Source organism: Balaenoptera acutorostrata, chromosome 18, assembly GCF_949987535.1.
Source record: "Balaenoptera acutorostrata chromosome 18, mBalAcu1.1, whole genome shotgun sequence".
Taxonomy (NCBI): Eukaryota; Metazoa; Chordata; class Mammalia; order Artiodactyla; family Balaenopteridae; genus Balaenoptera; species Balaenoptera acutorostrata.
Genome location: NC_080081.1, coordinates 1018526 through 1031621, shown reverse-complemented (window position 1 = coordinate 1031621; position 13096 = coordinate 1018526). Strand labels below are relative to the sequence as shown.

Here is a 13096-nt window from a genome sequence, read left to right as displayed (position 1 = left end):
AAATAGTCAAACTCATAGAATCAGAGCGTAGAATGGTGGTTGCCAGGGACAGTGGGGAGGGGGAAATGGGAAGGTGAAGGTCCAAGGGTACCAAGTTTTGATTATACAAGATGCATAAGCTCTGGAGACCGGTACACACCAGACGGCACAGTGCCTACAGCTAGCAGTACTGCCCTGTGTACTTCAAGCACGTTATCTGTACACCTCATCTCATGTATCACTTTCTACCATGTACTACTTATTATTTCACTTTATTGTACGTTTAATCTCCATTCCTAGAGCACAGTTCATGAAAAGCATCATCATGGTGAATTCCTACCATCTCCCCTACAGCTACCACAATGCCTCACACAAAATAAACTTGAATGAGTCAAGACAACAGTATAAGTAACAAATGTAGCCAAGACTGGACAGCTGTCCGTGTAAGTCAGCCACGCAGAGAACACATGAAATTACTGAGGACGGGGCAGGCAGCAAATGGGGAAACTGGCAGAGAGGAGAGTAGGAAATGAGGCAAAACCACGGAACGGTTAACAGTGCGGCATTCTGAATACATAAACGCTGGGAATCCGTGCTGATTTCTGAACAAGCCTCTGAGTTCATTAGCAAGTGTTTCCTTTATTTCCTTACTTTGGCATACTGTCACTGCATCACAAAAAAAGTAACACAAGTTACCAAGGAGAGTAAAATAGCTACACCTAGTTATTTTTTAACTGTATAAGAAAGGAAATTCAAAATTTACACAGTAATAGATATTTTATATGTATCACACTGTGTATTAAGGCATCTGGGATAATAATTCCGAAAATCTGTCAGTCCTATTGAACGAAACATACTTCAAGCAATATATAGCACTGTCCCCACCACCATCACCAGCGTCACCCCGACATCACCACTATCACCACCACCACCATCATCACCACCATCGTGCCATCACATCATCACCACCATCATCGTCATCATACCATCCTGGGGTGACTCTGCAGACTTGGTCACAGCTATCATCTTTGTAGTGGGCGTCTGGTCATGACAAACCTGGTGCAGGAAATTTATTGATTTTCCTATCAAAAGGACCTAAAAAAAGGAAAATATTCTAGAGTTACCTTTATTCAAAATTAAAACGATCAAACATCCAAGCACTACAAATTATTCTATTGACTAAAAACTAAATAATAAGAACATCTGGGATAGTATCAAGTGAATTCCAGGAACTGAAAAAATTGTTACTAACAAATACATATTAATACGTTGAGGCAGTCAATTAACATATACTTCACCTCAAGAATGTAAATCCTAAAATGCCACAAAACTGTGTTAACTGAAGACTGGTTTTGTCACCGGATGCAGGTAAATACAGCATTAGCACACCGCGGTCACAGCAGTCGCACCCCACCTTCCTGGACTGGTCCATCGTCACGAAGGACGGGATCATTGACTTCCGCAGGGTGTACTTGTCGTGCCACAGCCGGTCTGTCTTCACCGTGGGGTCTGATGCTACGAAAAACTGAAAGGAAAGAGGCAGTGAAACATTAAAAAGTGATATTTATGGCGAGATATTAGCTAACAGCAACATCAAGAAATAAGTAATTCTAGGAAGCAAAATTCTCCAGATATTGGGAGGCTTACCATTTATACAATAAATCTTATTTTAAGAGGCATTTTGATAGATCTCTCTAAATGGAATCACTTCTTCCCCACTTTTTAAAACCAAAATATAGCGAAAATAAGATAAGCTTTTTCTCGAAGACATGTGGTCGCCCTTGTAAATATAATAACAATCACAGCCTCTGCTGTGTACATGATGGATCTGAGTGTGAGGCCTGCCTAATCCACACGGACTCTTCCCACAACCTTAGGAAAGGCACACAGGCCTCTGGGGCTGTTTCAATATTCAATTCAAGCCAATTCAGAGTCTTCCTCTCCTCCTCCCACCAATCAGCTGCGTCTCCTCCTGCCGCTGTGCTGCCGCTGGCAGAGGCCCCAGGTCCACCCGCAGCACTGCAGGAAGCGACCTTCGCGTGGCGCTCTCCCCGAAACCCACTGCGCTCGGAAGCTTCCCCTGTTCACTTCCTCACCTTCCCTAACCCGCCCACCGGCCTGTTCCCTGACATCCAAAAGGGTACGGGTGCTAAGGAGAAAACTAAGCTGCTGTTGTTTCCAGCCCGTTTGCTACCACGCCGAGGCCACTCTCCTTTTTCAGCCATAGTCCTAACAGACTTGTGCTTTTATTTCTATAAACTCGATCTCTAACAGCAGAACTGCTGAGTCCAAGTAATTTCTAATTTTTATAAACAATGCCAGATCTCCCATCCAAATGGCCCTGTCAACTGACCCTCCCACCACAGGAAGCTCTACATTTCTGCATCCTTGCTCGGTTTGAATTTTGCCAATCAGGCAAAATCATGGTTGCTTGTACTGTTCTTTTACTGACAACAAAGGAAGTTGGGCCTATTTTCATAATGCTGATTGCCACATGATTTTCTCCTGTGAATTGTCTTTTCATATCTTCATCCCATCTTTCTACTGTCTTTTTTTACCAATACACAGAGGCTCTTTGTTATATAAGGGAGAGTGACCATTTGTGAATCATTAAGAATTACAAATGTTTCCAAATTAATGACTTGCCACTGTTTATGGTCTGCTCCACGTTTTGTCTTGTTCTTTCTGGGTCAGATTGGTGACTGTCTTCCTTTATGGCTTCTGGGTCTCCTGTCTTCCTAAGAGCTCCCCATCCTAGATTACAGAAATATTCTCCGCAATTTTAGTAAGTACACTGGGCCCTCTGCACCCATGGTTGGGTGAATCCACGGATGCAGAACCCAGGGATGCGGGTGGGGTGGGTACCACACCATTTTATACAAGGGACTTGAGCATCTGCAAATGTTTGTCTGCGAGGGTCCTGGAAACAATGCCCCATGGATACCGAGAGACAGCTGTATTCCCGCTGCGCTGTTTTCGTTCCCTAGATGTTCCGGCCCTGCACACAGGAGACACTGGGGTCTGTTTCCTTCTGGGCTGCATTTTCTCTTTACTGGCCAGGCCAGCACCTCTTATTTAATACAGCACCCTTTCCTCTGAGCTAGCGTCCTCACCAGGAGCGATCATTACAGTCACTTACATCGAAAGATTAAAAGGGGAAAAACTGACTCCACCAAGAGACGCTGAGGAGTGTCTGATAGTATGTTTACACCCGTCCACGGCGACCAGTTAGATGCACTGGAGTGCATCTGGTGCTTCGCTCCATCTCGGTTACTATCCCTCCCGGCGTCCCGTTGCCCGTCCTGGGAGGGCGGAGTGCCTTGAGCTGACGCCGCGTCCTTCAGACTCCACGCGAGGTGCCTTCCCTGCTGCCGGCCTGATCCAGGCTCTAGGTTCCTAAGTGTTCATTTCTCCCCCGACCTAGAATCAGCCACTTCTCCAAGGAGCCCCAGTCCCTTTTGGGGAGAAATGGCATTTGGACCACAGCCCGGGTACTTGGCAGTACTTTCAGTCAGCAGCTGGATGTCTGAGATGCAGCACCAGCCGCTTTGCACATGGCAGGTCGGTCCTCCCACTGGACTGCAAAATCCATTTAGGTCCCAATATACCTAAATGCCTTTTTGTTGACTTTTACATAAAGTCCAAATCACCAATTGGTGAATAACACACAACCCTGGCTACAAAGGTGTGTCTGCAGATACAAAATGGATTTAAAGAATTTAAAAAATATTTTTAGCAAATATATAGCAATACAAAATTAATAGTTTCCTAGCAAAAAGTAAATAACCAAAATAAACCTAAGGAAGGGGCTTGAGAAACAAAGAAGGAGGGAGGGAGAGAGAAGACTCTAAAAAGAGCAGTATCTGTAGAAGACATCAGAAATGTAAACTGCTATCACCAAGACATGGGGCCTACTAAACTGTAAAAAAAGGTATCTTTCTTATATTGTTCTAGACCACAGAAGAATGTGCGGTACCTGTTTATTTAATGAATCTCGTTGAACACAAGCTAATCCTGATAAAAATAATGCCCCAAATGGAAACTACAGACCACTTTCATTTGTGAATACAGATGAAGAAAGTTTGAGTGAAACATTATCCTTGCGTTACAGGAATAAAGTATTTTGGGGCACAACATACTTCTAATACACACTAAATGTGTAAAAATGAATTACAGAATATTATCATGTAGTCATTAAAAATGAAGTTTGGGAATTCCATGGCAGTCCAGTGGTTAGGACTCAGCACTTTCACTGCGTGGCCTGGGTTCAATCCCTAGTCGGGGAACTAAGACCCCGCAAGCCACGTGTCATGGCTGGAAAAAAATTAATTAATTAATTAAAATGAAGGTTGTTAACTATCAGAAGCCATTCTGAGAATCTGATGAAAACTACAGATTTTCTTCCCAGGAAAAAAAATGCTTATATCCACAAAATACACAGTTTTATGTGCTATTCAGGAGTTTCAGAGATCACATTTTAAGAAGCCTTGGTATAGAAGAATAATGTTTAATGGCATGAAATTATTTTCTTTATTTACTTCAAGTAAAAATAGAGGTCACAGGACTTCCCTGGTGGCGCAGTGGTTAAGAATCTACCTGCCAATGCAGGGGACACAGGTTTGAGTCCTGGGCCGGAAGATCCCACATGCTGCGGAGCAACTAAGCCCGTGCGCCACAACTACTGGAAGCCCGCATGCCGCAACTACTGAAGCCCACGTGCCTAGAGCCTATGCTCTGCAACAAGAGAAGCCACCGCCATGAGAAGCGCACGCACTGCAACGAAGAGTAGCCCCCGCTCGCCACAACTAGAGAAAGCCCGTGAGCAGCAACGAAGATCCAACGCAGCCAAAAATAAATAAATAAATTTATTTTTTTTAAAAATAGAGGTTACAAAATACTATGTGTGGTATGATATACACACACATAAAAATATATAAAAAAGGGATATACAAAAATATTAACAGAGGTTATACGTTCATGATGAGATTCAATAAATTTTAATTTTCCCCTCTGTGTTTACATACTCGAAAACGTTTTAATTGCACATTTTTAAATCAGAAAAAAATACTGTTCAAAAGAACTGAGTAATTCAAGCCAATGAGTGAACATATGGTACAAGTAAGAATTTTTTTAGAAACACTGTTTTCCCAAGGCGATGAACTAAAAAAGATTTTTTTTTTTCCTGTTCACAGAAATCTACTCCCAAGGGTAACTATTTAAGGAAACAAAATTTGTAATGATGTTAAGGTCTTATATTTGATCCTTGTATTTGATCCTAGATGGTATCGAGCCATCTAGGATCAAATACAGCCAGTTTCCTTTAAGTAGGTATCTGAACAAATGCCAACATTTTTATGACCATGAGGATGAGACTGCTACATTTATTTCCAACTCATATTCTTATCTTTAGATATCAATTTAAATTATGAAAGTATTTATTGATATTCCTTTTTTTAGACTTTTTTGGATTTATATTCCCTTTCTAATTTTAAACACATAACTAAAGACTGCTTTCAGTACTATTATAATGAGGCTATCACCACTTTAACATAAACTCAAATCAGCCCTGATAGAAATTAAAGTGTCACAAGCTCACCATGAACAATCTAAGAGGTTACCCAGTCACCACACTATGTCTGCTCTGTGGCTTGCCATTCAACAGATTAGATTAACTGCATATAAATTGTTATTTATCTGTTATTCACTTAAAACAGAATAGCTAGTTTCTACAGACAACACACTAATTTATCCTGATAGTTGGAGTACAGCTGGATTTTTATCAGTATGAACAATAAGAAAATTTAATTTAAAAGATAAAGAACTCAGGCATTCAGTCATCTTTAGAAGTTATGAAAGCATCATTTCATCTGAGGGCAAAGTAACACTCAATCACCCTACTAGCAAACATCTAGAAGCAAACACCGAGAGGCCTGGGCATAATTAATCTTGCAAAAAATATAGTTACAGAGGAAAAGAATCAAGGTCAGAATATAATTGCAATATGCTTTTATTTTACTGATGCACTTTACACTCAAGGTTCTTTAATTTGCACCATTATGTCAAACACAGAAAGAAGTGAGGGAAAATATAAAGCATAATTGAACCATGATTTCTCATGAAGTGCTGGACAAATGCCAAGGCCTTCCTGCTAAAAACAGAAATGAAGAGGGTAATTTCCTCAGCAAGCGACTTATTTTCTAAGACCAGATCCATTCATTCAGACCACAAAGGACCCCAACTTCAACGGGTCAATAGGCAGGCCACCACCAAGAGACCCGCCTCTGGCCACGCGGAGAGAAGCCGGAGGCTCTGGACCAGGGGAAGGCCAGAGGGAGCTGACCAGGCAGACTGGCAGACGACAGCTTTCAGGGGTGGGCGTGAAAGTGCCAAAGTGTAAGATAGGTACATGGTCAACCTTTAAATCCAATAATTCCTAGCAAAAGTGTAAGAGGAACAAAATAAGGAGAGTGCTGAAGGCATCCACAGAGATAGTCCAAAAAGCAGCCCCTGTGTTCTCTCTAGTTAGTGCACTGCCCTTCCCATCCAAGGATGCAGATTTGGGAGCACCGTCAGAGCATTTCAGCTAACATTTGATTGCTGTCTGAAATTTTTCTAATTTTGAAAGCAAGAGTGCTGACTTTTAACTTTTCCCTTCTTTTCCTGTTCCTAGTTGAAGGCCCCAATCCTTTATAGCTCTGACAGGTTTATCCAAAAGGCAAAAATATAAAACAAATTAACACTGAGCTATCGTGTTCTTACCTTGAACACACGGGCATAATTTGTTTACCTCTCTCAGTTTACAGGGGAGAGAACCCATGTGAGCCACTAAATGTCTCAGGATAGAGTTTCCCTAGATAGTCATTGTAGCAAAATGAAAAACTCTGGTTTTCTTTTACAGCACTACTTTGTAAGAACCAAAAATAATTAGAAACTTCTCCCCAAACATTGAAAGTACTTTCTACACTAATCATTCAGTGCATCTGTAAAATCTTTTTTTTTAACTGAGGTATAGTTGATGCACATTATTATATAAGTTCAGGTGTACAATATATTGAATCACAATGATTAAGAGTTAAAGTCCATTTATACTTATTATAAAATACTGGCTATAGTCCCTGTGCTGTACAGTATATCCTTGTAGCTTGTTTTATACATGACCGTTTGTACCTCTTCATCACCCACTTCTATCTTGCCCCTCCCCTTTCCCTCTCCCCAGTTGTAACCATTAGTTTGTTCTCTACATCTGAGCCTGCTTCTTTTTTGTTACATTCACTGGCTTGTTGTATTTTTTAGGTTCCACATATTAGTGATACCATACAGTATTTGTCTTTCTCTGACTTATCTCACTTGGCATAATGCCCTCCAAGCCCATCCACGTTGTCGCAAATGGGAAAATTCCATTCTTTTTATGGCGGAGTCGTGTTCCATTGTGTGTATATATACCTCGGTCTTCTTTATTTAATTCATCTGTTGACGGACACCTAGGTTGCTTCCATATCTTGGCAACTGGAAATAATGCTGCTGTGAACATCGGGGTGCATGTATCTTTTCAAAGCAGTGTTTACGTTTTTTCAGGTATATACCCAGGAGTGGCATTATTTTTAATTTTTTTGAGAACCCTCCACAGTGGCTGCACCAGTTTACACTCCCAGCAACAGTGTACGAGGGCTCCCTTTCCTCCACGTCCTCGCCAACATTTGTTATTTCTTGTCTTTTTGATGATGGCCATTTCTGACAGGTGTGAGGTAATATTTCATTGTGGTTTTGACTTGCATTTTCTCTAATAATTAGTGATGTTGAGCATCCTTTCATGTATCTGTTTGCCATCTGTATGTCTTCTTTGGAAAAATGTCTATTCAGAGGACATCTGTAAATTCTTACAGGGCTCTAGTCTTGCCTGCCTTTGCACTTCATCCTAATACAAGATAAACAAAATAACAGCTGGATACTAATCCCTGCACCACTGGACTAAAGGATCATATCTTTTTAACAATTAAAAGTAAAGTCCCGGTCTCCCCTGGTGGTGCAGTAGTTAAGAATCCACCTGCCAATGCAGGGGACACGGGTTCAAGGCCTGGTCCGGGAAGATCCCACATGCCGCGGAGCAACTAAGCCCGTGCGCCACAACTACTGAGCCTGCGCTCTACAGCCCACGAGCCACAACTACTGAGCCCACGTGCCACAACTACTGAAGCCCACGCGTCCTAGAGCTCGTGCTCCGCAACAAGAGAAGCCACCGCAATGAGAAGCCCACACACCACAACGAAGAGTAGCCCCCGTTCACCGCAACTAGAGAAAGCCTGCGCACAGCAACGAAGACCCAACGCAGCCAAAACTTAATTTAAAATAAATAAATAAATAAATAAATAAATAAATAAAATAAAAGTAAAATCCCAACTGGTGGACCCAGAGGCAGTTTTAATGACGCCACAGAAATAGCAAAGCTCAGAGGCCACCTGGAAGTTTTTCTTTCAGATAAAAGGACTGAAAACTCATCCTTGGGTTGCAAGTCAGTCAACCCCAGAGGCAGCCAAGGTGGGACACTGAGCACCGCTCTGCAGCAGGAAGGGGAGAGAAAAGCCTCCCGGGAACCAGGTAAACATGGGCGTTTCAAAGAGCTTCCTGGAAGGACCACAGGATGAAGCCACGTTACACAAAAAGTGAGCTCTGAACAGCCGTCAACAAAGATCAGTAGGAGCTGCAGGCAGGAAAGTTACTGAGGAGGAGTGGACGGCGGGTCAGAGAAAGCAGGTCCAGGAGCCCCGCCAGGCAGACAGGGGCAGAGATGGCCCTGTTCCCAACTGGTCACATCCACCAGTGAAGCCATCTGGCCCTGGGCTTTTCTTTACTGGAAAGGTTTTTAGAGCGCTCATTTATTCTCTTTACTTGTGTTATATAGGTCTATTTAGATTTTCTATTTCCCATGAGTCAATTTGATAGTTTGTGTTTCTAGGAACTCTCTCAGGTTTTATCTGGCAGAATCGACAAGCTAATTCTAAATCTATATGTAAGTGGAAATGTGCAGAAACAACAAGGACGATTGTGGAAAGAGCTGCTCCTACCAGATACCAAACTCTAAAGCTACTTAAGTATTACTGACAAAGAAATAGCAAACCAAAAAAAAAAAAAAAAAAAATCAGAAAAAAATAGAGTCCAGAAAGACTCGGGTGTAAATGGGAATTCAGTATATGATAAAACAGGGCAAAACCAACATTTGGAGAGCATCCGTCAAGCCCATGATTCTCGGTACTATTCTTACACCTCTAAGTCTGAAATAATGTGAAAACAAATGGTTGAAGAAAAATAATTAAAGGAAAAAAGTGCAATTACAGATACAAGATACCCAAATGTATGAACTCATCCCATGATTCGACTCTTAAAAAGTCAGACAAATCCACAGGACAAATGGGGAAACAATACAAACAGCAATTAGTAGGACAAATAAAAACAACCAATACACATGAAAAGCTGGTCAATCTCACTAGTAACCAGTGAAACACGAATACATAAATACCATAGGAGACGCCACATCTCATACATTAGATTAAAAACACTTTTACTCAGGTTGGGTAACATGAAGTGCACACAGGAAGGCGGAAGAAGTCGGCGGGGGCGCATGGGGTGGGGGGACTGGGAAAGCCACCCAGCACTCGAGACGGAGTCAAACCTACAGCTGTGCCCTCCCCACAGCCGAGCCAGCCCATCTCCCAGGACTGACTTCAGAGAAGCTCATAAACACTCCCAGGGAGGCACATAAAGGGACGTTCACTTTAATAATGTGGGTAAGATTTAAAACTACAAGAACAGAATCTGCTCGGATAGCAGAGCTGTTAGGCAAAAGGGCTGTGTCCAGGCAGCAACAGCTACAAGCCCAACCCTCCACAGGAGGCCTACAGGGCACCCTGGGGGCCTCCACAGCACACACGCACATGTGGATGCCGCGTGTGTCCCCAAAGCACGAAACAGTACCACCTACGGTCAGATCTGCTTCCATGATTGCTTACGTGCAATTTCACCCGCGAAAAACTAGGTGAAAACAGGAGCCCAGCCACGTGGGCCACACAAACATCCCCAGAGACGCACCTGAAACTGCCCTGCCGCCTTCACCCACGCGTTCCAGCAGCCATGATCGTCTGTCCCGCCTCCGCCCAGCCACAAGCTAATGCCAGGGCTTTGTCAAGGTCAATGCCATATTTACTCTAGAATTTACCCATTTCTTAACCGTCTAATATGTGTTAAAAACTGTGCTACAGCTTCCATTTAATTCCTATCCTTTTTTAATGTAACATAATGACAAGGTTTTTGAGTGTGGTGCCCCTCACTCTACTTTTTGTCAGAAGTCTGGTTTTTACCATATGATTTTGCATAGCAGTGATTTTTAGGGACAAATATGTTACATTCTGGCGGAACTAACTGTATTTCAATAGGTACATATACATATACACATATACAAATAACTTGTCTCATTAAAATTGTCAGCACCACAGTTAACCAGCATGAGTTTAGTTCATACAGTAACGGTGCAAAGCACCAGAACGTGTAATACCACCCTGCAGGAAACCCGGACTAAGACTGGGGACACCTAGTCCTAGCTTTGCCGCCAACTTGCTGATAAACAGGGACAAGGACGACCTTGCTGAGTTTCCCACTGTTCAAACGAGGATAACAGTTTCTCACTAACCAAATACAACTCTGATCAATGAGGTAATTGGCAAAATAGGCCAGGCATGCAAATGAAGTATGGTGGCATCACTGTGAAGAGAAAATAGTTTCGGGAAAAAAATCAAGAAAGAGTAACTGTTCCCATGCTCCTCAAAGCCGCGCCTGAGAAGGGGCCGCGTCCCTTACTTCATGGTACGTGTCCTCGAGCTCCCCATCGTAGATCCACCGGTAAAGGAAGCTCAGGACGGGGTGCGACACCAGGCTGAGGATGTGCTGCACCAGGGACCTCATGGAGGGGTCCCCCGTCTTGGTGTAGGCGTGGACGGCTGAAGCCAGCTCACCTCCCTTCCTTCCTGGGGACACAGCAAAAAAACACCCACACTGACACTCACAGTAGAAACCAACAACTGAACGGTAATGCAAATGGCCAGGTCACGGAGATAAAGTGTGTCTGCTCTCCTAGTACTGTTTGGACGTAGAAGCAGCAGTCAACACGCAACGGACCAGGAGCCCAGAGGCCTAGGGTCTACCTGGGCTTCACGTGAGTCAGAGCGCTTCACGTGACTCTCCACGACCCCTATGGAAAACGTGACTCGAGATACGCTCGAGAACACAATTCTTCACCTTTTCTTGACTGAGACCCACATCAAGACTCACACTTTATACCGCAATCCAATACACAAATAAGCATACATAGAAAACAAGAGTTTTACAAACAATGCTTACACTTTAAGATTTTCTATTTTTCCTTTTTCCCTTTTGGTATAATATGCTGGTCTCAACTCATTAGACTGATGTCACAACCCATTAACTAACTGGTGGCCCTGCAGTGTGAAAACACGGCCCTGTGTTAACCGTGCCCGGCGTCCCAGGAGCTCAGCTCAGCACAGAATATCGGGGGTGGCAAAAACCAGATCCAATAGTATAAGCACGCGAAGAGTTTCCCATGTGAATAATTCTGGAGTTTGTTACACTGCGGAAAGTTTTTTTTTCTTTTAACAGCTTTAGTGGAGTAGAATTGCTTTACAGTGGTGTGTTAGTTTCTGCCGTATAACAAAGTGAATCAGCTATACGTATACATATATCCCCATATCTCCTCCCTCTTGCGTCTCCCTCCCACCCTCCCTATCCCACCCCTCCAGGTGGTCACAAAGCACCGAGCTGATCTCCCTGTGCTATGCGGCTGCTTCCCACTAGCTATCTGTTTTACATTTGGTAGTGTATATATGTCCATGCCGCTCTCTCACTTCGTCCCAGCTTACCCTTCCCCCTCCCAGTGTCCTCAAGGCCATTCTCTACATCTGCGTCTTTGGATTGCGGACAGATTTTAAGGAAAGGACTGATGTGCTCTGACTTTAGTAAGATCCCTCTTGGCATGTGTGCACAAACAGAGACAGAGCCAGTTGGCAGGTTATGAGGACAGGGCATGAAGAAGGCCCGGAGCGGGGACCCCAGCGTCCCCGGGAGGGCAAAGCCTGGGGGCCTAGGGAGGAGCTGGAGGCTCCCTCATGAAAGGGATGGGGGTCGGCAGGAAGACAGTTGGGGGGCTGCCAGTAGCTGGAGAGAAAGGAGGCATTTACTCACTGTATTCGACTTCTTTCTTCTTTTGAGGAAGGTGCCACCCACACTGGGCCCTTGGAATCAGTGGCCCTGAGAACCATCCCGCGGGAGGGGGCAGCGCACGCACAGCCAGAGGGCAGGGCGGCCACCGGCCCCCACATCTCACCTGGCCCTCCCACCCCGAGGGGGCAGGGACCCCCAGTGCCCACGGTTATAGACGAGGGGAGACAAAGGGCTTCCTGGCCAAGGGAGCACACACAGTGAGAAAGATGCTGAGAAGCAACTAGAAACACAGGCCGAGAGCCCAGGGGGGGCCCCACCCAGACGCACAAACAAGGGAACTTGTGACACAGCTGCTGAGCCCAGACGTGGGCCAGAACCTGGGGGGACTGAAGCGCTAGGAGAGGCTGCTAATTGAAAGACAAATAAAAGAGGAACAGAGATAAGCAGCTGTAACACCGTGGACCACAGGAAAAGGTGAAATCTCTGAAAACTAGACCCTGCCCCCTTCCCCTCAAGGAAGTCCTGAGCCTCCAAAGCATAAACACTGGGCTATGCGGACAGCTGGTTATTCTCCCCTATAAGTTCATGTCTATTAATTTGTATTTAATCAGCATCCTTCTGGCTGTTAAGCATACAAAAGGGCAGGCACAAAAATAAACCTCGGTGACATTCCCTAAAACCTGCTTTGAAATAAAGCAAAATGACCTTGGCAGTGGTCCACCAGGGCCGCCAGGGTCTTCAGTCTTATCTTGGGGTCGTACGTCCAAACCAGAAGACGCCGGAGCGTTAAGCTACTTTCAAGGCCCAAATTCACACCCTGATCATCTTCTAACTGTAGCTGAAAAACAGGAAAGACAGAATGTGTAAGTACGGGTCACCTAACAGGCCAAGC

The 13096-nt window shown here is 44.1% G+C and overlaps 1 protein-coding gene across 2 annotated transcripts in view; it reads right to left on the bottom strand.

Moving 5' to 3' along the window:
• TUBGCP3 (tubulin gamma complex component 3) overlaps positions 1–13096 on the bottom strand; it is a 60824-nt gene that overhangs the window by 26263 nt on the left and 21465 nt on the right. For both annotated transcript variants that reach the window (XM_057532895.1, XM_057532896.1), the window contains exons 10-13: positions 12910–13042; positions 10828–10994; positions 1394–1504; positions 966–1074 (exon numbers count right to left, since the gene is read on the bottom strand). In XM_057532895.1, coding sequence (XP_057388878.1) covers positions 966–1074; positions 1394–1504; positions 10828–10994; positions 12910–13042 — 520 coding nt within the window. The remainder of the gene's footprint in view (positions 1–965; positions 1075–1393; positions 1505–10827; positions 10995–12909; positions 13043–13096) is intronic.